The sequence below is a fragment of the Carcharhinus amblyrhynchos genome, chromosome 15, assembly GCF_965287045.1.
Source record: "Carcharhinus amblyrhynchos chromosome 15, sCarAmb.v2.hapA, whole genome shotgun sequence".
Taxonomy (NCBI): domain Eukaryota; kingdom Metazoa; phylum Chordata; class Chondrichthyes; order Carcharhiniformes; family Carcharhinidae; genus Carcharhinus; species Carcharhinus amblyrhynchos.
The window spans coordinates 29,708,526-29,729,631 of NC_137338.1; the positions used below are offsets into that span (position 1 = coordinate 29,708,526).

Below are 21,106 nucleotides of genomic sequence, written 5' to 3' on the forward strand. Positions count from 1 at the left end.
TCAAAGTTTTCTGAATGAAGTTGATACATTCATCAGATGACTGAAAATTATGATCCTTTTCCCAAATTATGAGAAATCTTGTGTTCTGTATCTTCAGGTACTTGTAGACTGCAATTTTGTTATGCTGCGTCATACACCATTTCTCAATTAAATTCAAGTAATGGCATGCGCTACACGTAGGAACAAACAATATTACTATAGGTGTCAACATGCTCAGTGGAAAATAAATTTAACCACATACAATGTTTGATACACTATTTCTTCAAGATCTGTTTCATTTTAAATTATGAAAAATTCATCCAAAAATGTTACTCAATTTTCCCTCTTTTGTATGCTGATTACTGTCAGACTATTGTCAATTCCTACATACACTGCCTATTCATCTACTAAAATACTATGACAAGTTATAGTTTCAAGCTCTTGTTTCATTTCGACACTTTCTTGTGGGCCGGGTGGGAAAAAATTATTGGATTGTCCACCCACTTGAATAATGTTGATTGTGAAAATAGTTGAAGTCAATTACAAATTGAGTAAAATTGTTATTTCACTTTAAAACAAAACAGATCTGGCCAAGTTGCTCTTCAATTTAGCAACTTGCACTTTCCAGTAATATCAATTTTAAATAGGCATAAAGTTACCAGATTCCTCTTACTTTGGATGTTTGAAGAAATATATTTCTTAAGTTTACCCCAGATGCAATCTCTGCTTTCAACTGACAATGTTGCACACATTCATTTAATCAACATTCTAAATCCACATAACTGATTAAAACAAAACTATCAAAACATTTTAATTATGGCATTACAGTGGACAACGTCTTACTTTCTTGCAGTGGCTCAGTATTTGATATATTTGGCATTTACCATCTGGATTTAATGTAAATAATGAATTTTGTTCTACAGTCTTTATGATCAGCTTTATTCGACTTCCCTAAAGTTACAAAATAAAGCCACAGGATACATTCACAATAAAAGTGAGTTATACAATCAAAGTTTCTTACCAAAAATTAAACATGGCCTTTCCTAAATGTATACATTTCTCAAGCGATTGGCAGTAACTCATCAATCCTAGGTAATTCCCGTTTTAGACTTACTCGGTCACAAGATCCATTCATTTGAGTTTACAACACACCTTTCTCCACAAATCTTACTCTTTGTAAATAACTTCGGCTTCATGTTTATGTACAATATAAATCAACAAATGTTATTCAAAAGGAACTCATCGCTGGTAAGGGCTTTTGCTTGGAGTGCATTTTAATTTTGCCCGGAACTGAAAGCAATTAAAATTAAAGGTTATTTTCAAAACTCGGGTATGTTTTCCGCTTCTAATTAAATATCTTTCTTCACTGCAATATTTGCACAAAAAGGAGAGGGGGAAGGGTTGACATTATAATTTGAAACGATCACACATTGCAATTAGAGCAGTACTCTGACCGTTATTGTTGATGCAGGCTTGCAAATGGATACTTACAAGCGAGGACAGGGTCGGCAGCAGCATCTTGAACAGACTGCATAGCAAAACTGAGCCAAGCACTAATAACCACGCATAGCTCTCCGCCATGTTGCTGTCATTTAACTCCACCCCAAAAAACACACAAGAGTGGAGTTAAACTCCAGGCATTCCTTTCAGTGTCTCCCCCTCCCCTATGAAAATTTAAAAGGACTTCAGCTTGTCAATGGGTCAGTTTGAAGCAAGGACGGCATTAAATAGAGTAGAGGGGAGGTGGGACGCAATGTTATGCACTTGATGGGAGATTTTTTTTAAAAAAAGGAGACGGATAGGTTTTCACGGTGCCTTTGTTGAAAATAGCAGCTCCCTCCCTCCCAGTATGAGACACAGAGGATAGCTCCAATCAGCACAGCTCCTCTCTGCACGCCCGCCTCAACCAAACATGGGGGAGGGAAGCAGGGGGCGGAAAGTGGGCTGATTGACAGTGTGTCAGCACCAATCGGATCGCTGGTCGTTGTTTGAATGCATGTTAATGAGGCAGGGCAGCCAATGGGGACGCGGGAGGTACCAGCAGGTTGGGTGACATTGAGTGGAGGAGCGAATCTGGTTGGAACTAGTTGGTTTGGATGTATTAACGTTCTATAGTTGTATTGTAACAAGGTAGTTGTATCAGATTCGGGGGGTTGGCTGTCTGCTTGCACAACTTGATGTTGCAGGAGTGAAATCTGTTCGCGTTTTAGCTTTAATTTTTCCCCCCCTCCCCAAATTTTAATTTTTCGTTATAAATATATATTTTTTAAAAACTCTCCAAACATGCCTAAGAAGGCGGTGAGTAGTTTTAACTTCGTTTATATTTTGGATTTTAGAAAAAAATTGCATGTTTGACTTGTGCGTGTTCAGAATTCTGCATTGTTTTGGGGGTAAGGGATTTAATAGCGCATTATATATGCGTGTGTCTATATATATACATACACACACGTATAAAATATCCTGCTGTGGCGAAGTAAAACGAATTGTTTTTAAAAAAATCTGGAGCAATCCCTCGGTACAAACAGGCTGGAAAAATTGGGCTTCCATGAATTCTTTGGAAGGGTAATCATTTTTCAGTAAATTATTCAAATAGTGGGTTAATTTCTGCCCCACAAAAAATGTTGGAAATGTTTTCTTTCTCCCATACCTTTTTTTAAGGCGGGCTTTTCCCGCAAACAAAGGTGGGGGGGGGTTGGTGGGAAAGAGCCATGTTGATTCTTTTCGTCTGTCGCTGCTCCGCTCTGCAAACTGGCAGCTCCATTCAGAATCTGGAATGTTCTCTATAACCATTTGGAGGGGTGAGAATGCAACACGGAGTTCTGAAGTTCGTCCAGCAGGTTGCAAATAGGCGGGAAGGATTTGCATTACGTCCTTTACTGCACTCTGCATCCTCCCCCTCCCTCCCCTGTTGCCTACATCTTACAGGCTCTGCACTGTTTGCAAACATTTCAGCAGTACCATCCTTGTCCTGAAGGCTTTCTCTTCTTTTCCCTCCGTGACGTTGTTTGTTGAGCTGTTAAATTATTTATTTTTTAACTGTCCTATCTTTTATTTAACAGGCCTCTGATACAGTAATAGACAAAGTAAGATGCCTTTTTTATTATATTGCTGGCAAAGTCTTAGTCCAGATGTTTGGTAGTATAGATGTGCCTTCTCAGCTTGCAGTTGTTTCAAAACACAGGCTTGCTGTGTTTTGAAACATTAAGATCTCATTACCGTCACAATATAAATATCTCGTTAGAATTACTAAAAGAGCTACCACCTTAGCTCTTCACAAACATCATATACCTAGTTAGAAATTTTGCTTTTGGCTTAAGTGATGTGTAATTGCCCCTTCTATATAGTACTACACCACTATTGAAAATGTAAATTACTTGCTGGTTTTTTTTTACAGATAAGTGGTTATACTGCTTTTCTTGTGTATGTGAGTTGCATTAATACCTTGTTATTAGGAAAGTAAATGTTCAAAATCATTAAGATTCTTACATTCGTTTGCCTTCTCCATCTCCTCTTAGTTTTTAAAATGCTGAGCTTGGTTGTGGTGATGTTTATATTGATGTGTATGTGAGAGAGACAAAAAAAGACAAGTGCAAGATGTCAACTTTTCCGGGATATGTATTTCTATTTTATTAACTTACTTTTTTTGTTCTCTTACAGCCTCTACCATCAAGTTACATGCAGTTGAGGAAGGTAAGGTGTAAAACCAAATTAACTTTCTATTCAAGTTTTTTTTTTAATGTGGCTGACCTGTTATCTTCTCCCTTCTCAGAGACGTATGAAACAAACCATTGAAAACCCAAAAAAGAAACCGGCTGCTCAAGTGAGTTTTGGTTATTTTTCTAAATTCTGAAGCCTTTTTTCTGAAACATGCTCTAGAACTGCTTTTCTTCTGCAGAAGAAAACCAAGGCCAGAGCAGCAAAAGCAAATCCCCCACAGGCTAATCAAGAAGCCACTGATGATTCTGTACCTGCAGAAAATGGTGAACGGAAAAACAATGAGGTAAATAGATTAATCAAAATTATCATATGAATTTTTATTTACTTTGGATATTAATGCAAATTCATATTTTACAGGCACCTGCTGCTGGAGAGAACGAAGCCAAGGCAGAATAACATCTGTCTTGTCCCTTATCTTTGGTCGATGTACCTCTTGTACAATTCAGAGGAATATTTTTATCAACTATTTTGTAAATGCAAGGTTTTAGTAGTTCAATAATAGGCAACACATTTTGAAATAGGAGGGAATCCCAGCACAACTACACCTGTTCTTTCCTTCCCCCGCCACCCATTTTACATCTAAAGGTGTTCATGTCTGTAAATGTTAATTTTTTTATATTAAAGATAAAACAATTGTGTACTTGGATGTTACAGGGATTTTACCATGAAATCCACAAACACACTATTGAGATATATTAGTGAGTTTGAAGGTCACTTTTTAATCCAGATATAATGTAACATTCCATGGGAGCGGGTGGAGACAGTTAACATGACTGTCGTGGACATTTAAAGGAAAAATCTTCAATTTTGGCTTTTTTAAAACTATTTTAGACTCATTTGTATGTTAAACAATCTAAATGTCAGGTAACTTGCGTGCCCACTGTTTGAAATTTTAATAGATAACTTTGCCTAATAAAACCTGCTTTAGTCATTGATTTCCCTCTTATCTGTGGCAATGTTGTCTTGGCTATATCTGTGATAGTGTTTCTTGGATTTCTCTTTTCTGTAAAACTGCTGTGAATGGGCTTGGTAAGATAGTTTTGGGGGTTTATAGTGTGACTTGTCAGCAGTGCGAATAGGTGAAGTTGCCTACAAAGATTGACCACCATGGCTGCATAACAGGAGTGTTATACATATTCGGTCAACGTTTCTGTCCCATAGTTACTGACATTGTTTTCAAAAACATGCTGAAAAGTCACTGGAACTTGTAGAATTATGGTATTAACATTTAACTACGTGTATTGGAGGCATTCAGTTTCTATTTCAGTACAGGTTCTGTGTAGGATTGTACAGACTGTTCATAGCTGTATCTCTGTAATGGTGGATTTAAAAAAATCAATAAAATACGTGGCTTAATTGTGGACTTCGTGGCTTTTTAGATTATAGAAATAGGCTGATTTTTTTTTAATTTTGATTTGGATGTGGATCATTGATTTTAAGATAAGCAAAAACAGCTATTTACAATAACCTGCATTTGATAGAGTACTGTTAAATGCTGAAAGGTTTCAAGGCATTTCGCAGAAAGGGTCATCAGAATATTTGACACCGAGCCACATCAGGATTTATTAGGTGAGGTCAAAGAGGTAGGTTTTAAAGAGAGACTTTAAGGAGGGTGGAGAGATTTGGGCAAGGAACTGCATAGCTTGAGGCCCTCATAGCTGGCAGCTTGACAGACACTAGTAGGGTGAAAGTAATAGAATGTACAAGAAACCAGCATTGGAGGAATAGTATTGAGGGTTGTAGAAATGGCGAATGTTGGAGAGCCTGGGAGTGGGCTTAGCCCTGAAGAGATTTGAACATGATGAAAATTTTGAATTACATGTCAGAAAGCAAGGGTGGTGGTTGAATGGGACTTGGCAAGTTCAGATACAGACAACAGTTTGGGATAAACTGGGTTAATGGAGGGTGCAAAGTCTAAGGGAATAAGTAGCTTAATATAGTTAAACATCTGATGGAAGTTTGCGATAAGTGAATGTGGGCATGTACATACAGGAGTGCTGGTGTGGAACAAAGTAAAGAATATCACCAGTGCAGTGAGGATAGGTATAAGGTTGGATCTCAAGTATACTTGGTCAAAACTTTATTCGCTCAAAGAGTGTCTGATACAAAAAGAAATTCATTCATTGTCGCCAGAAGTTGGAAAAAATGTTGCGTGCAAATTCCAAGATCTGTTTATATCTTCATACAAATCTTGTATAATCTTAAAGATTTTGTGATTTGATTTGATGCTGACACATTAGATGTGTAAGTAATTGATGTGTTTTGGTATTTTTAGTGGTAATTCTTACAATATGGCCTTTTAAAATTATGCAGCACTTGGATCCACAAATCTAAATGAATATGAACATGCAATTAACGTTTGCATCTTTTATAATCCTCATTGAATTGAGATTATCCTGGCATGGTGTTCTGTTTGGAATTAAATTACCTAAGTAATGAGTGGAAGCTAAAGCATGCATGGATGATATGAAGATTGGTGGAATTGCTGATAATGCCAGGGCACTGTCAGAGAATACAATAGAATGTGGATAAATTGGAGACTTGGGACAGAAATGGCAGATGGAATTTAATCCAGACAAATGTGAGGTGATGCATTTTGGAGGATCAAATTTAGGTGTGAATTGTAAATAGCGGAACCCTTAAGAATATTAACACGGATCTAGCTGAGCAGGTCCACAGTTCCCTAAGAATGGCAATCCAGGTAATTAAGAAAGCATATGGCACGCTTGTCTTCATTTGCAGGAGCATTAAGTACAAAAGTTGGGAAATCATGTTGCAGCCATATAAAACCTTGATAAGGCCGCATTTGAGTATTGCATGCTGTTCTGATTATCGCGCAATCAGAGGGATGTAGAAGTGTTGGAGAGAGTGCAAAGAAGGTTCACCAGGATGTTGTTTGGTCTTGAGGGTATTGGCTATGAGGAGAAGTTGAATAAACTAGGATTGTTTTCAGTGGAAAGATGGAGGCTGAGGAGAGACATTGCCAGGGTGGGTAGAGGCTTTTCCAAGGGTGTAAGTATCAATTAAAGGGGGCGCAGGCTCAAAGTGAGAGGGGGAAAGTTTAAGGGAGTTGTGCGGGGGAAGCTTTTCACGCAAAGAGTAATCGGTGCCTGGAATGTGCTGCCAGAGGAGGTGGTGGAAGCAGGCACACTTGAAATGTTTAAGAGGCATCTGGATGGGTACATGAGTAGGGAGGAAATTGGCATAAACTTGGAGGGCTGAATAACCTGTTCCTTTTTATGTGTCCAAGATCATTTTGTATATGAGTGTGAGACTACAATTTTGCTCTTTTAAGATACTGGGCAATTAAATGGACAGTCCTCATGTGTTTCAATTCAGCGTGAACTTAATGGAAAGCAGTAATTGGTAGAGCAACTTGAATACATTCCTATATTAGACTGTAAAGTGACTATGCTTTAAACTTCATTGGCTATAAACATTTGGAATGTCTGGTTGTGGAAAGTGCAGGATGAATGCAAATCTTTCTGACTTTCATGTAGAAGTCATTGGTTAACATGTGGGGAGGAATGCAGGAGTTTAAAATGAATTAGTAATTGTCTGCAGACTAATTCAAAAATGTGAAGACTTGACAATTGGCTTCAAACTTTGAGGAAGGGCCAATTCTGACTTAGATTTAACGACTAATTTCCAGTGTTATTCCAATGCAGGAATTCTGAACAATTGTTTGGAGTATCGGTTACCTGTGGTAGATCAACCATATCATGGTCATCAGCTGGAATCTAAAGTTTGGAAGACCATATTAATTTTGGTTCCTAATAAGCTTTCATTTTCTAATTCCAGTCTATCAACAAAATAGCATATAGATTACAAAAGATGGAGATGCTACTTACTGTAATTCTTTAGGTCATTGCTACATCTTTGCTTTCTTTACTTTTGTTGCATAAATCAATATGCTTGATATGAAACTGATGTGATGCAGGATTGCTCCTTAAATGTATGGGAATGGTGCTATACAAAAAATGATGTTGTAAGATGCAATTATTTATAGAGCGGTTTTCTGTTACCATAAGCTTTCTATCAGAGCCTTATCTAAATTTTAAGGCCAGTAACAAAAAAACCTTTGCAACTGTAGGGAGCTAAAACTCAAGTGTGACAGTAAAATTGCCATAGTGCCAGGTAACCATAGGCTGAGTAGTGATTTAACCTGAGGAGCACCACACATCAGGTGAGGGTCAAGTTTGAGAAGGTGGGGCCTTCATGCATAATCTCAGCTGGTATGGGAATTGAACCCGTGCTGTTGGCGACACACTGCATGAGAAACCAGTTTCCAGCCAACTGAACTAACCAACCACTCTTCCTCTTCTCCCTCCTGCCGTGACAGTAATCTTAAGCCTAACTGTCACAAATTGCAGATTTAGCTACGGAGTCATCTTTCACAAACCAAGCTGAAAAGCCCAGCTTTAATGTCTTTGAGACATGGGGAGGTGATGGCCTAGTGGTGTTATTGGCAGATGATTAATCCAGAAACTAATGTTCTAGGGACCCAGGTTTGAATCCTGCCACAGCAGAAGGTGGAAATTGAATTCAATAAAAAAAAATCTGTACTGATCAACATGTTCCACGAATGAATAAATAAGCAATGCTGCCAACATTTGCCCTTGTGAAGCAAGGTTAGTCACCTTGAACCATTGTAGTCTATACTACATGGTGAGTTCTAGGATTCTGACTGGTGATGAAGCAGTGGCAGTCTGCCCAACTCAGAATGGTGAGTGACTGAGATGGCATTCCTTGCAACTATTGATGTCTGGAGGTGCTACTGAAGAAATCTGGTTGCATTGCTTGTTTATAATTTACATGAAGAATCAATTGTGTGTTAGAAACCCTGTTACCTCCAACTTGAGTTGCAAAAAAAAGCTTAAAGTAGTGTTTGAAGCAGGTGCCTGCCATTTATAATGGGGGAAAAAAAAAATAAAGACCCTTATTGATGCAAGAAATACTTGTATGCTTGAGCAAAATGATACTTTTCTTGGAGCCAGCAGAAAAAATACATTTGTGGCTTTCTGTTAATCTACAAACCATTGCTGTTAAAACCTGCAAAGCTTTGTCCCCATCTCATGTTGTTAAATGTTCACCCTTCCAATTTCCCACTGGTGACAGTCCTCTGGAATCTGCCAATCAACAATATTCTTTCAAATCCCTAGGTTTTTATTGGGTATTCTTGGTAGGGGGTAAACTTTTTAGAACTCAGTGGAGGAGAATTGTCTTCACCCAGAGGGCGGTGAACGTGTGGCGTTCACTACCACAGAATGGAGTTGAGGCCAAAATGTCTGATTTCGAGAAGAAATCAGACATAGCTCTTGGGACTAAAGGGGTATAGGGAGGTGTGTTGGGGCGGGGGGGAGGTGGGAATCGGGATATTGAATTTGATAATCAGGCATAATCAAAATGAATGGCAGAGCAGTCTTTGAAAGGTCAACTCCTGCTTTTCATGTTTCTAGGAATCATACTTTTAACTGGCTCAAATTATGTTCACAGTTAATTATAGAACTTATGTAATGGACTTTATATGAATGTAAGATACAGCACTTCACATATACCCCAAGTTTATTGCTGACATATGGTTGTTGGTGGCAAGGCCAGATTTTATTGCTCATCCCTAATTGTCCTTGACAAGGTGGTTATGAACTGCAGTGGTTTACAAGGTGATAGGGAGTTCAAGGATTTTGATGAGCGATGATGAAAGAAGAGCAATATATTTCCATGTGAGGGTGGTGTGTGATGGTGCCTTCTCCTGGTAGAGGTTGCAGGATGCAAGCTGTTGTCAACAAAGCTTTGGAAAGTTACTTCATTGTATCTTATAGATGGCACACACGATAGCCATTCTGTGGGAGCAATGATAGTCAAGCAGGCTGCTTTTTCCTGAATGTTCGAACTTGGAGATTCACTCATTTAGGCAAATGGAAGTTGTTCCATTGCGTTCCTGACTTGTAGATGAAGGGAAAGCTTTGGGGATTTGTGTAATGTTTCATTTTCCATAGCTACTCTTTTAGATACAAAGTATATGGCTGGTCAATGGTGAAATCTGCAATTGTGATGGTGGGGGATACAGCAATGGTATCTTTTAAATATCAAAGAAAGGTGGTAAAATTCTCAGTGGGGATGACCAATGCCTGACATTTGTGATTACAGAATCTGAAGCAGGATCAGTGACACAAATTTACCTGTTGTAACAAAAGATAACTGATTCCCTGAACCATTTTCAGCTCCACACAAGGAATGTGGATTCCTTTTACAGTCAAAATAACAAATAGGTTGGGGAGAATTTGTCCTAGATAATATGATTCCATTTTACACCTCACTCAATTGTCTTTTCTATAATTGGGTGAGACATCGAACTGGTTGCTCAATCATTAACTTCAATTTGTCTGATAGTCCAGAGTAGGATAATTGTTAACATTATCCTTAATGCATTTTGTAGTTCTCTAACATTTTTTATAAAAGATGCAAGTATTGTATATTGAATTTGGTAGAATACACAACCATTTATGTACACCTACTAAACCTGGTGGTAACTAAAACTGCTTCTAAGCTAAGGTTGTCCCAGTTTGATCACAAAATCATTCAGGCTTGAGTGATGTACAATAAATATTATTGCTGATGTTGGGAATGCTACAGCAAACAAAGCACCACTTACGTAGAAAATAGAAGCAGGAGTAGGCCAGCTGGCCCTTCAAGCCTGCTGTACCATTTTTGATCATCAATTTCAATATCCAGATTTCACCCCCCCACCCCCCCCCAATATCCCTCTAGCCCCAAGAACTATATCTAATTCCTCTTGAAATCACACAATGTTTTGGCCTCAACTACTTTCTGTGATAGTGAATTCTATAGAGTCATCATTCTGGATAACACTAAAGCTATGTGAGACCTTATCGAAAACCTTCTGAAAGTCTAAATAAATCATATCCATCAGTTCTCCCTGGTCAATTCTGCTAGTTACATCCTCAAAGAATTCCAGTTGGTTTGTCAAGCATGATTTCCCTTTTGTAAATCCATGCTGACTTTCGCTGATTACACTACTACTTTTCAAACACTGTGCTATGAAATCCTTGATACTGGACTCTAGCAACTTTCTTCCTGCTGACGTTAGACTCGCTGGTCTATAGTTCTCTTTTCTATCGACCTCCCTTTTTGAATAGTGGGCTTTCGTTAGCTATCCTCCAATCTGTAAGAACCATTCCAGAGTCCAAAAAACTTTCGCAAATGGATCTAATATTTCTAGTCCACTTCCTTTAATACTCTAGATGATCAAGCCCTAGAGATGTATCCACCTTCAATCCCATTAATTTACCTAAAACCATCATTAATACTAATTTCATTCAGCTCCTCATTAAAGCTTGTGTTTCTCAGAACTTCTGATACATTATTCATGTCTTTGTTTGTGAAAACAAGACTGAAACAAAGTACAAATTTATTTCCGTAGCCATTTTTTGTTCCCAGTTACGAATTTCCCTATTTCTAACTGTAAGGGGCCTATGTTTGTTGTGAATTGTTTTCTCTTTACGTACCTATAGCAACTTTTACAGTCAGTTTTTATGCCCTCCCACCCCCACCCCCCATCTTACTTTCATACTTGACTTTCTCTTTCTTAATCAATCTCTTGGTCTGCCTTCACTGAATTTTCATCTGTTCCCAATCTTCAGGTGTATTGTTTGTTAATTTGTATGTTTCTTCCTTGAATTTAATACTATCTCTAATTTTGCTTGTAAGTCATGGTTTGGCCACAGTTGCCTTTCCACTCTTGCATCAAGTAGAGCTAACCTATAATTCCTTAAATGCCTACCATTGCCTGTCCACTTTCTTTCTTTCCAGTAATGTTTCCTAAGCTTGGGAAAGAAACCACTTAAATCCCAAAGCCCTTTGATTATCTATAAATTAGGAACGTGGTGAAATACTGTACTGGGTGAATAATCGAGTGTGATAATAGTTACACTAACAACCAATCTAAGATAATCAGTCAAACTCGTAAAGCGGTTTATTTACACTTGCTAGAAGTGATAGAGGGATCTGTTCTCAGCAAACAAAAGAAATGTATTCAAACCTTGTGTCTCTATTTGAATTACCCGGAAGCATGGTGAGTGTATAGTTCCCTATGCTTTCTCCAAGCCAACACCTCAACCAATCACCATCTCCTTGCCAACCATTCTGCATCCTCCTGCAGTATAAGTTGTGTTCATTTGAAATTTGCCATTCTGGTAGTGGTCCTGATGAGTGCAGGATGAAAGGCTTTGGCTATGTGTCTCAGTAATATTCAAGAAAATACTTAATTGTTATTGCATTGGCCACTGGGTTTCCAAACATCACTTGCAATCCTTGCTGAAATTTTTGTCAACAGTTTTTTCTCAGTAACTGAAAGATATAGGGCACAATTGACTCAAGCCTCTGGTGATAGGTTCAACGGCAGGCAAGGAGGAGAATTCGGTAGGAGGCTCAAGAATCAGTTGTATGCCAGTGTGAATTTGCAACAGGATCTTTGGTTGGTGCCTGCCATGACAAATGAGGAAACCCACTGGAGCGTTGAATCTCACTAATGGAGGCGGATGAAAATCTGACCATGCCCAATTCTCCACGGTGCCAGCTGAAAAACACGCTGATGTGAAAGATATTCGGAACAATATGGCGTGCAGAATTTGGGACTTGCCTGAACAATGCATGAGGCTGCCTTCAAAGTTCAGGATGGAGCATCTTGGAAACCTTGGATTCCGGAACATTACAGCAGTGGTTGGGGAGGAGTATCTATCTTCCAGATACAGAGGAGGTCCACCAACTAGCCTCAATGTTCTTGGAGATCCATCTTCATTTTCAGTGGTCCACCTTCTATAATGGGTCAGCGATCTTGGGCACCTTTTCAATAAGGTACCTGGATACAATGGCAGACTACACACCATCTTCCCCTCTGCGGAGTACTACATTAAACGTCCATCTGCATAATTAATGAGATAGGGGCTTGAAGATTTGGTGTGCTTTCCCTTCTGCCTCCATAGCAGGAAAAATTCCACGTTCCTGTCCCAGCCACAGAACTTAGTTCCCAGATGGGAGAATTCCAACCACAGTATTCAAACTAGTGGTTTAAACAAAGTAATACATTGCATAGTTGACAATACTTACTTTTAAGTTATCCTTGGTGTTTTTTAATATATTCAGTAACATTTTTGTGTGGAAGTTTCTGTCTTTCCCAAAAATCTGGACTAACACTTGACGTACTCCTTATTTGACATCCAATATTGAATGAACAGAAATTTCTTTCAGTTAGATATTGGAAAATTATCAACCCTGTTCCCTGGGCAATGTCTCCATCTCTCTCCATGGCCACTACCTGTGGCTGAAGGAGACTAACCAGGATGTCCGGTGTGACCTTCTGACCTCAATCTCAATCACCAAGATTCCCTGCTTACACATCTGCAACATAACCCCTCTCTACCCATCTCACTCCATCTGCTGCTGAACCCCTCAAACTTGTTACTTCTAAACTCCACTGTCTCAGTACACTCACAGCTAGCTTTCTATTTTGTATCCTCTAACTCTCTTCCTCTAATATGTCCATCTTTTGGTCATGTGTTCTGATAATTACTTTGTGGCTTGGTGCCAAATTATGTTTGATAATTGCTTCTGTGAAGCATTTTCTAGTATTTTGCTACATTAAGTGGGCTATACTGTTTTTTTCAGTAGCTATGACTGTGCTGAATTTGGATTGTGTAGTATGAACGTGTGCAGCGTACTTAAAGAATGTATCAATAACATTTATTTAGGTGCACTGATGTACGTTTTTACTTGCTCGCACTTTCTCTTCAAAACAGGACATTTAGGAACCCTTTATTGAGACCAAATTTATTTTTCAAAAAGTGGTTTTGTGTGTGGATGTATTTATATTTGAGAGGAGGAAAAACTATTTACTGATGCACATCACTCATAGATATTCTGTAATACAAATTCAGAAAGTGTATTAAGTAGAGATAACGAGAGCATGGATTCAGATGAAGAATGAAAAATAGTGGATGGTGGGTGAGAGACAAAACAAGAGAGAGGCAAAGTGTCTTAATGATTTCAACAAAAGAGTTTAATTTGTGTCATCTTTTTTGTTGACAGAATGCTGATTGCTTGCACTATAAAATTCTTACATCATGAAACAGAGACAAATAGAGAGAGATGGATTCATGCAGATGTAGGAAAAGGCACTGACACAGTTTGTATTGAAATCATTTTATTGATGGTCAGCTGTGGCTCTGAGTCACAAGGTTTCTGGTTGAAGTCCCGTGCTGGGACTTGAGCAGAAAAAAAGAAGGCTGATACTCAAGTGCAGTATTCACTGAGTACTTCATTGTTGTAGATGCCATCTTGTCGATGAGACATTAAACTAAGGCCCCATCTGCCTACTTGGGTAGATGTAGAAGGTTCTATTCCACTATTTTTCAAAAAGAGTTATCCCTCAGCATCACAAAAACAGAATATGGTCATTATAACATTGCTGTTTGTGAGAGTTTGCTATGTGTGTATTGTCTGCTGTGTTGCAAGCACTGCAACAGCACATAGCTACCAAGGCGTTTCACATTGGTTGTAATGCACTTGGGGGTTCCTAGTGTCCAAAATCACTATATAAATGCAAGTTGCTCTCTGTTTAAATCTGCATACTTAATCACTTCCCATTCTCTAATCTCATTTCATCTGAACTTAGAATAGGAATTTCCTAGGAACTCTTTTTGCTCTGTCATCATAGTTTTGTTGCAAATACAGTGAAAATTGTGATTGTTTGTGGATCAGTTTTGAGGAACCTATTTGCCTTAGTCTTGACTTTGCATTTTTCATGCTTTAGGAGATCAACTATACAGTTTCTGGACAATAAATAGTACGGATACCTGCTCTATCAGAGTGCTATAAAAAGCATCCTTTTTCCTTTCGTGAAGATAAAGACACAGCTTTCAATGATTTACATTGGCCTCTTCAGGGTGTCACTGAGCTAGTTCCTAACCAAAATTCAGACCCTTGTGCTTTCTAACAGAATAGCAGTTCTGAACAGGCTAGTGTACATACAATGGAAATAGAATGGCAATAGGCAGCTTATCCAATCCAGCAATGGCTGTACAGTATCTGGCCTGTTCTCTTCCTGTTGGTGAACACTTCAGTGGTCACAGGCATTCGGCCTCTGATCTTAAGGTAAACGTTCTCCAAGGCGGCCTTCACACCACACAGTATAAAGTTGCTGAGCAGAGACTGATAGCCAAGTTCCGCGCACACACGAGGGCGGCCTCAACTGGGATCTTGAGTTCATGTCACACTATTTGTAACCCCCATGACTTGACTGGGCTTGTAACATCTCACTTACTGTCCTGTCTGGAGACAATATATATCTCTTTAACCTATGCTTAATACTATCTCCATTCACACTGTCTGCACCTTTAAGACTTGATTAGCTGTAAAGACTCACATTCTAATCAGTATTCTGTAAACTGAGTGTTGTGCCTTTATATGCCCTGTTTGTGATCAGAACTTCCCACTCACCTGACAAAGGAGCAGCACTCTGAAAGCTAGTGGTGTTTACTACCAAATAAACCTGTTGGACTTTAGCGTGAGACTTCTTACTGGAGTACGAGAGGCACTGCATCATTGGCTGTTGATGAGAAGAGTTCAATGTAATAAGTCAGTCAAGATTATGAAGGAAGAAATTAGTATGAGTGGGCTTATACTATGGATAATGTGTATGTTGCACTTGTGAGGATAAAAGAAAGTGGGGTTACAGGACATGGGTTGGTTGCAGTCAACAAGACAGGTTTATTGAGAAATTGTTCACTGTACTAAAGCCTGGGCTAGACTGACTACAAGCCCACAAAGCAGCTGATAGCATCACAAGCTATACATGGTGCTAGACTCTTAAAGTGGCAACACAGCATCTACCCAAATAAATAACATCCCTCCCCCTTCTAAGGTCCCATAATAAATAACCAATATACTTTTACATAGTCATGAAAACATATGTACAAGGGCAGGCAACAAGTCATTACACAGTAATAATATAGTTAATTGGAAAGATGATTTGAGGTCTATTCTGCACTGGTTGCCAGCATACCTCAGGTGTTCAGCTGTTCTTGACCTTAGAGGTACTCTCAAATCTTCTGAGGATGTCTCCACCCTGGAAGCCATAATCGTCCCTGTTGCAAAAGAAAAACTAGGAGCAGCAAAAGATTCTTTGGCAATCTCAGTTTTTGCTGATTGACCCAAAGTATCTGGTAGTATGGATGGTGGTTCATCCTGAAATATTTCTGACATGTGAGGCTGGCATGTTAATGCATGTAGCTATCAACTGATCCGTGTGTTGTTCCCACACCAACCCATCTTCAGTCTTACTGTATAGGAGATAGGCATTGCAGGAACCCACTTCTCACTGGTGGAGTAGCTGCACCCCAAACCTTGCTCTCCTTGTCAAAATAAGTGTCTTTTGGAATTACCTTCTCAAGATTTGTGACTGCTGATGATATTCGATTATGTAGGTCTTCTCCTATTAAAGGTAGTTCTCAGTTTCCTCCTCAGTAGTAATAAATCTGAGCAACTCTGAGTAAAGTTAAAGTTTATTTATTAGTTACAAATAGGCTTACATTCACACTGTAATGAAGTTACTGTGAAAATTCCCTAGTCACCACATTGTGATACCTGTTCGGTAAACTGAGGGAGAATTTAACATGGCCAATACACCTACCCTGCACATCTTTGAACTGTGGGAGGAAATCCACACAGAGGCAGGGAGAATTTGCAAACCCCCCACAGACAGTGACCCACGCTGGCAATCAAACCTGGGTCTCTGGCGCTGCAAGGCAGCAATGCTAACTACTGTGCCACTGTGTAGTTGCATGTGTGGTGCTGCGACAAACAAGAAACTATTTAGACGGCGATAAAATGATCCTTGGAGGCTTTCAATACATGCTTCAAAGTCTGGATGAACTTTACAGTGAAACAGTTCGTCGAAGGATGGTGTGGTGTTGATTTTATGTGTTGGATATCACTGTTTTTGAAGATAATGTTTGTGGTCCATTATCAATTACAATTTTTACCAGTTTCCCAAGTCTGGCAAATATCTCATCAAACTTTTTGATGGTTTGTTCCACTGTTTTTGACTTAATCATGGTCACTTGGGTGTACAGCCATAACAACCATGAACATATGCCCTTGGTATGGAGTGGCAAGGTCTATATGTAGACAATACCAAGGCATTTTAGGCCTCTCCCATGGTAAGGCAGACGACGCTGGTGTGTTCATTACCCATACACATGATTGGCACAGTCCTGGTTTCTCCTTGATCTGGGCATCAAGTCCAGGACACCAGAAGTAGCTCCTCGAAAGTTCTTTTATTTGAACTATACCTGAGTGTCCTTTATATAATTGGTCCAATACTCTTTGCTACAGGTTTGAAGGAATTATTGCCCTCATTACAGCAGGCATCCATCCTGTATTGTCAGCTTGGTATTGGATTTTAATTTGGGATGCATTCCTGTTATCCTCCCTTTTAACACCATTTCCTATACCTTTCTCATCACGTGCCAAATATATATTTGCTACCAAATATTAACCACATTAAGAAGCTTTTTTCCAATTTATAGCAATCAACTTAGCAACTCAAAAAATACGCATAATGTTCAGCCACCTAGTTCCACAGCATTGAAATGGGTTTTTAAAGCGGTCATTTAAAAATAAGGTCTCATCAAGAATTCACGACCCTTCTGTCTGTTGTTGGATTGAGCTGCAGTTACTGGGACATTATCTATCTGTGAAAAAATAGAAAATATTGGAAACACTACTAGGTGGTAATTAATCAGCAGACAAAGGCTAACGTGACAATGCATTGTCTATCTGACTGACAATACTTGATCTTGCTGAAATACGATGATAGTCTGATAGACCATCATTGCAGTCTGCTCACTGCAAGTGAGGAAATACCTTTATGTAGTCCAAAAAAAGCTGTCAAAGATGGTGGTTTGTCAACAAGTGAGGTGACAACGCTAAAGTATTGGTGAAATTTCCACATTCCAAAGATAATGCTCAGTGCCTCCTTCTCTGGCTGAGCATAATTTGATTCCGTGCTTGTTAACATACACGACATAAAGGTTTTTGTCCTTCTTCCCTGAAGATTGCATGTGTGACACCACCGCTTCAACTCCATATGGCGATGCATCACTGGCAAATTGTAGTGGTAACCTCAGGTTGAAACATACCAATACTTCTGACTTCTTCAGTGCTTCTTTGACTTATAAGCTTTTCATACTCTAGTGTTCATTGCTTGTTTAGTGAACAACAAATTATGCATGATGGTTTGAGTATTCTAAACAACTTTTCTATAGCACTTAATTAACCCTAGGAATTATCTTTAACTGTGTTATATTCATTGGTCAAGGAGCCGCCATAATAACTTCCATCTTCTTAGGTGCCTTGTAAAAAATCTTGTGATCAATCACATGGCCTATATATTGTATTAATGTTTCAAAGAAATCGCACTTATCTTCCCTGATGTGTAAAGCAAGCTCCTGAAGGCATTTCAATGTGGCTTCCAAGTTACATTAGTTTCCCTGTTCATTGATACCAGAGATTAACATGTTATCAAGGTAATGTTGTTCCCCCTGTATACCACTTAACAACTAGACCATGGACCATTGAAATAAAGTGGGTGTTGAACTTATCCCAGAAGATAATCTCTTACAGCAGAAAAGGCCTTCTGAAAGTCTTAATAAACCAATCCACTGACATTCCCTGGTCAACTCTCCTAGTTACATCCTCAAAGAAATCCAGTCAATTTGTCAAGCATGATTTCCTTTTCATAAATCCATGCTGACTTTGTCTGATTTTCAAATGCTGAGTTATGAAATCCTTGATAATGGATTCTAGCAACTGGGCCAGCTTCACAAGAACTTGTAGTTCATGGCCCCTCAAATGAAGTTATGAACCAAAGTCTGGATGTGAGAACCTTTTGAAAGATAACTTCAAAATGTCTTGCCTATGCCAATTCATGCTGCATCCACTCCCAATGCAGTCCTATGCCCTTAATTTCCACCCTATGTCCTCCACCCACTCCACAATGGCTTCTCACACTGTTCATGCCAACTCAAGCACTCTCATGCTCATTCACCCAATGTACACTGTACAGAACCATTGAACCCTGTATTAACAATGGCATGTGTGGAAAGGCTTTAAAAAAGCCATTTATAACCATCTTCAAAAATGTTACTGCAACAACCCTATAAAAGTGTCAATCAACCAGACATTTAAAGTATCAATAACAGAAACCATAAACACCTCTATCATCTCTTTATCTTGCTCTTCTGCTGCTGTTGCTGTTTTATGCTCTCCACTGGTCTCCCTCTGACTAATTTAACAGCATCTTTTGCTGCAATGTTCATTCAAACCTTGCTGTGTTGCACATCCATTATGAAGGGCTACCTCATTTGCATGGAACTTATGGGCCACTTTCAAAGCACTTCTGTTTTATGGTAGAGTTGGTAAATGTGAAAGTACGCTTTAGAAGAAGATCAGCTAGCTCCAGACAAATCATCACTTCTTGGCACAGCTACCTGTTGATATCCAAGGACAATTAAGTCAGCTCGTTTTAAATCAAAAGACAGAGAACTTTGCCATCTACTGCAAAGACATGTTCAGAAAACTTGCAATATAGCGGTTGGCAAGATCACTGCCTCTTTTATTTATATTGTGGCTCAGTTCTGTCTAATGTTGCAGAATCAGGTATATGCGTCAGAAAAGTGACTGATGTACTTTCTCACTGAACATGATGACACGTGAATCTAGTGCCATTATATTGATGAATTTCCTGATGTTGAAATGACCATCATTTGATGCCTCGCATTTGAGGCCTTGGGAAGATATGAATGTGACAAGCTTTTACTGTGTGTTGCATAATGATTGGCCTACTGAGATATAATGAAAGCTATAAACTTGTAGAAGGATCAGCATGAATGAGCACAGGAACAGATAGACAGGCTACACTTGCTGCCAAGGGGAAGGCCAAACAGAGGTATGAGGTTAGATTCTCATTAATAAGTATGGTTAAAGGTTTATTTCCCTATCATTTGTGTTTTTTTCTTCTGTTGTCAACTATGTTGTCATCTGCTGTTATGATACTTGCTAATGAGCTGACAGCCCAAGTTTCACAAAAATACATTTGCTCTGTTTTTTTTTATCTACCTGTTCTCACTGCTCTTCTTTAAGAAGCATTGAGTCTTGTTAAAGTTTAATTTCTCTGCACCAGTAGCCTTTTGCTAATTAGTTCTGGCCATTTTTCACAAGTCAGCTGAGACACAGCATATGAGCAGGCTATTCAAAAGATGAGCCCCAGCTAGCTTGATCTTGTCTTGAGATTGGCATATCTACATTACCAAATCAATTCACTTAGTGCTGCAAAGGACTGAGAACACAAATCCAAGCAATTTTTTGCCATTTCTCAAATGATAAATTCAGCGTATGAAAACAAGTAATGGGAGGGAAGAATTTTAATAATTGTCAGACAGGAATGAGCGAGGTGTCTTTACTCACAGTACAATCTGCACCTATCTGGGATATTACCGTAGCACAGAGTGTCCTGTCCTTATCTAAAAGTTCAGCATGTACTAAAATCAAAATGAACCACAAAGGGTTGAAAAATAGTACATAATGTCATTGTATTAGCATTTGTGTATCTCAGTGGACAGCCTGAAGAGACAGGTGAGTTGAGAAAAAGTAGAGATTCATGCACTCCAGACAGATATTTAAATGAAGCAAAATATGTATTAATGATGTAAATTGTGTTGAAGTAACCCATGTCTATCTGTAGGGGGCGCAAGTCTCAGTCGTTAGGGAGTGTCTGAACTAAAAGCTCTGGCTTCAAGTTCCAATTTAGGATTTGTAGACAATGAAAGCAGGGTTCAATGTGTGGTTCAACAAGCCTGCTAATCCTTCCAACACTTCCCCACAATTCACCAAAGGAAAAAAAACTACGCGAAGAAATGTGAAAAATAAAAATGCCTACCCTTGACAAGGAAAAACTATATGTTAATAGGAGTGAACCGTATTGCATAGTCCAAGCGCAGAGTCTCAGGATGGGTGGCAATACTTTCATCAGGGTTATGAGAAGAGCAATGGTGGATTGTCTTTCTCAGTTGAAAAATAGATGGACATATTTATGCTTTTCCTGGGCAACTATAAGCATAGTCACAGATGTGTCTGATAGGGGAGACATGATAATAGCTCAACATGACACAATAGAGACAGAAACATGATGCGATTGTTTCCACAACACTTCCCCTGGGAAATGCTGTTATGTCCAGAAACAAAGCAGAGGAAAGTGAATCACACATTTCCTATTTAAAGGTATATTAAGGTGACGATATGTCCTGTGTCCAATTCAGTGTCAGGGCTGAAA

The 21,106-nt window shown here is 38.9% G+C and overlaps 1 protein-coding gene and 1 long non-coding RNA gene across 3 annotated transcripts in view; one reads left to right on the forward strand and one right to left on the reverse strand.

The window, feature by feature from the left end:
• get1 (guided entry of tail-anchored proteins factor 1) overlaps positions 1-1,847 on the reverse strand; it is a 34,998-nt gene extending 33,151 nt beyond the window's left edge. The window contains exon 1 of one of the 2 annotated variants that reach the window (XM_080203708.1): positions 1,471-1,847. In XM_080203708.1, coding sequence (XP_080059834.1) covers positions 1,471-1,560 — 90 coding nt within the window. In that variant the 5' untranslated portion in view covers positions 1,561-1,847. Of the gene's footprint in view, positions 1-1,093; positions 1,354-1,470 lie in introns of those variants that run through there. The other variant, XM_080203710.1, reaches the window with a different exon arrangement.
• Positions 1,848-2,062: 215 nt separating this feature from the next.
• On the forward strand, positions 2,063-5,052 carry LOC145353199 (uncharacterized). Its single transcript, XR_013888668.1, has 6 exons — positions 2,063-2,277; positions 3,039-3,062; positions 3,637-3,669; positions 3,749-3,799; positions 3,875-3,979; positions 4,054-5,052. It is a non-coding gene; the product is annotated as an uncharacterized LOC145353199 (long non-coding RNA).
• The last annotated feature ends 16,054 nt before the right edge of the window (positions 5,053-21,106 follow it).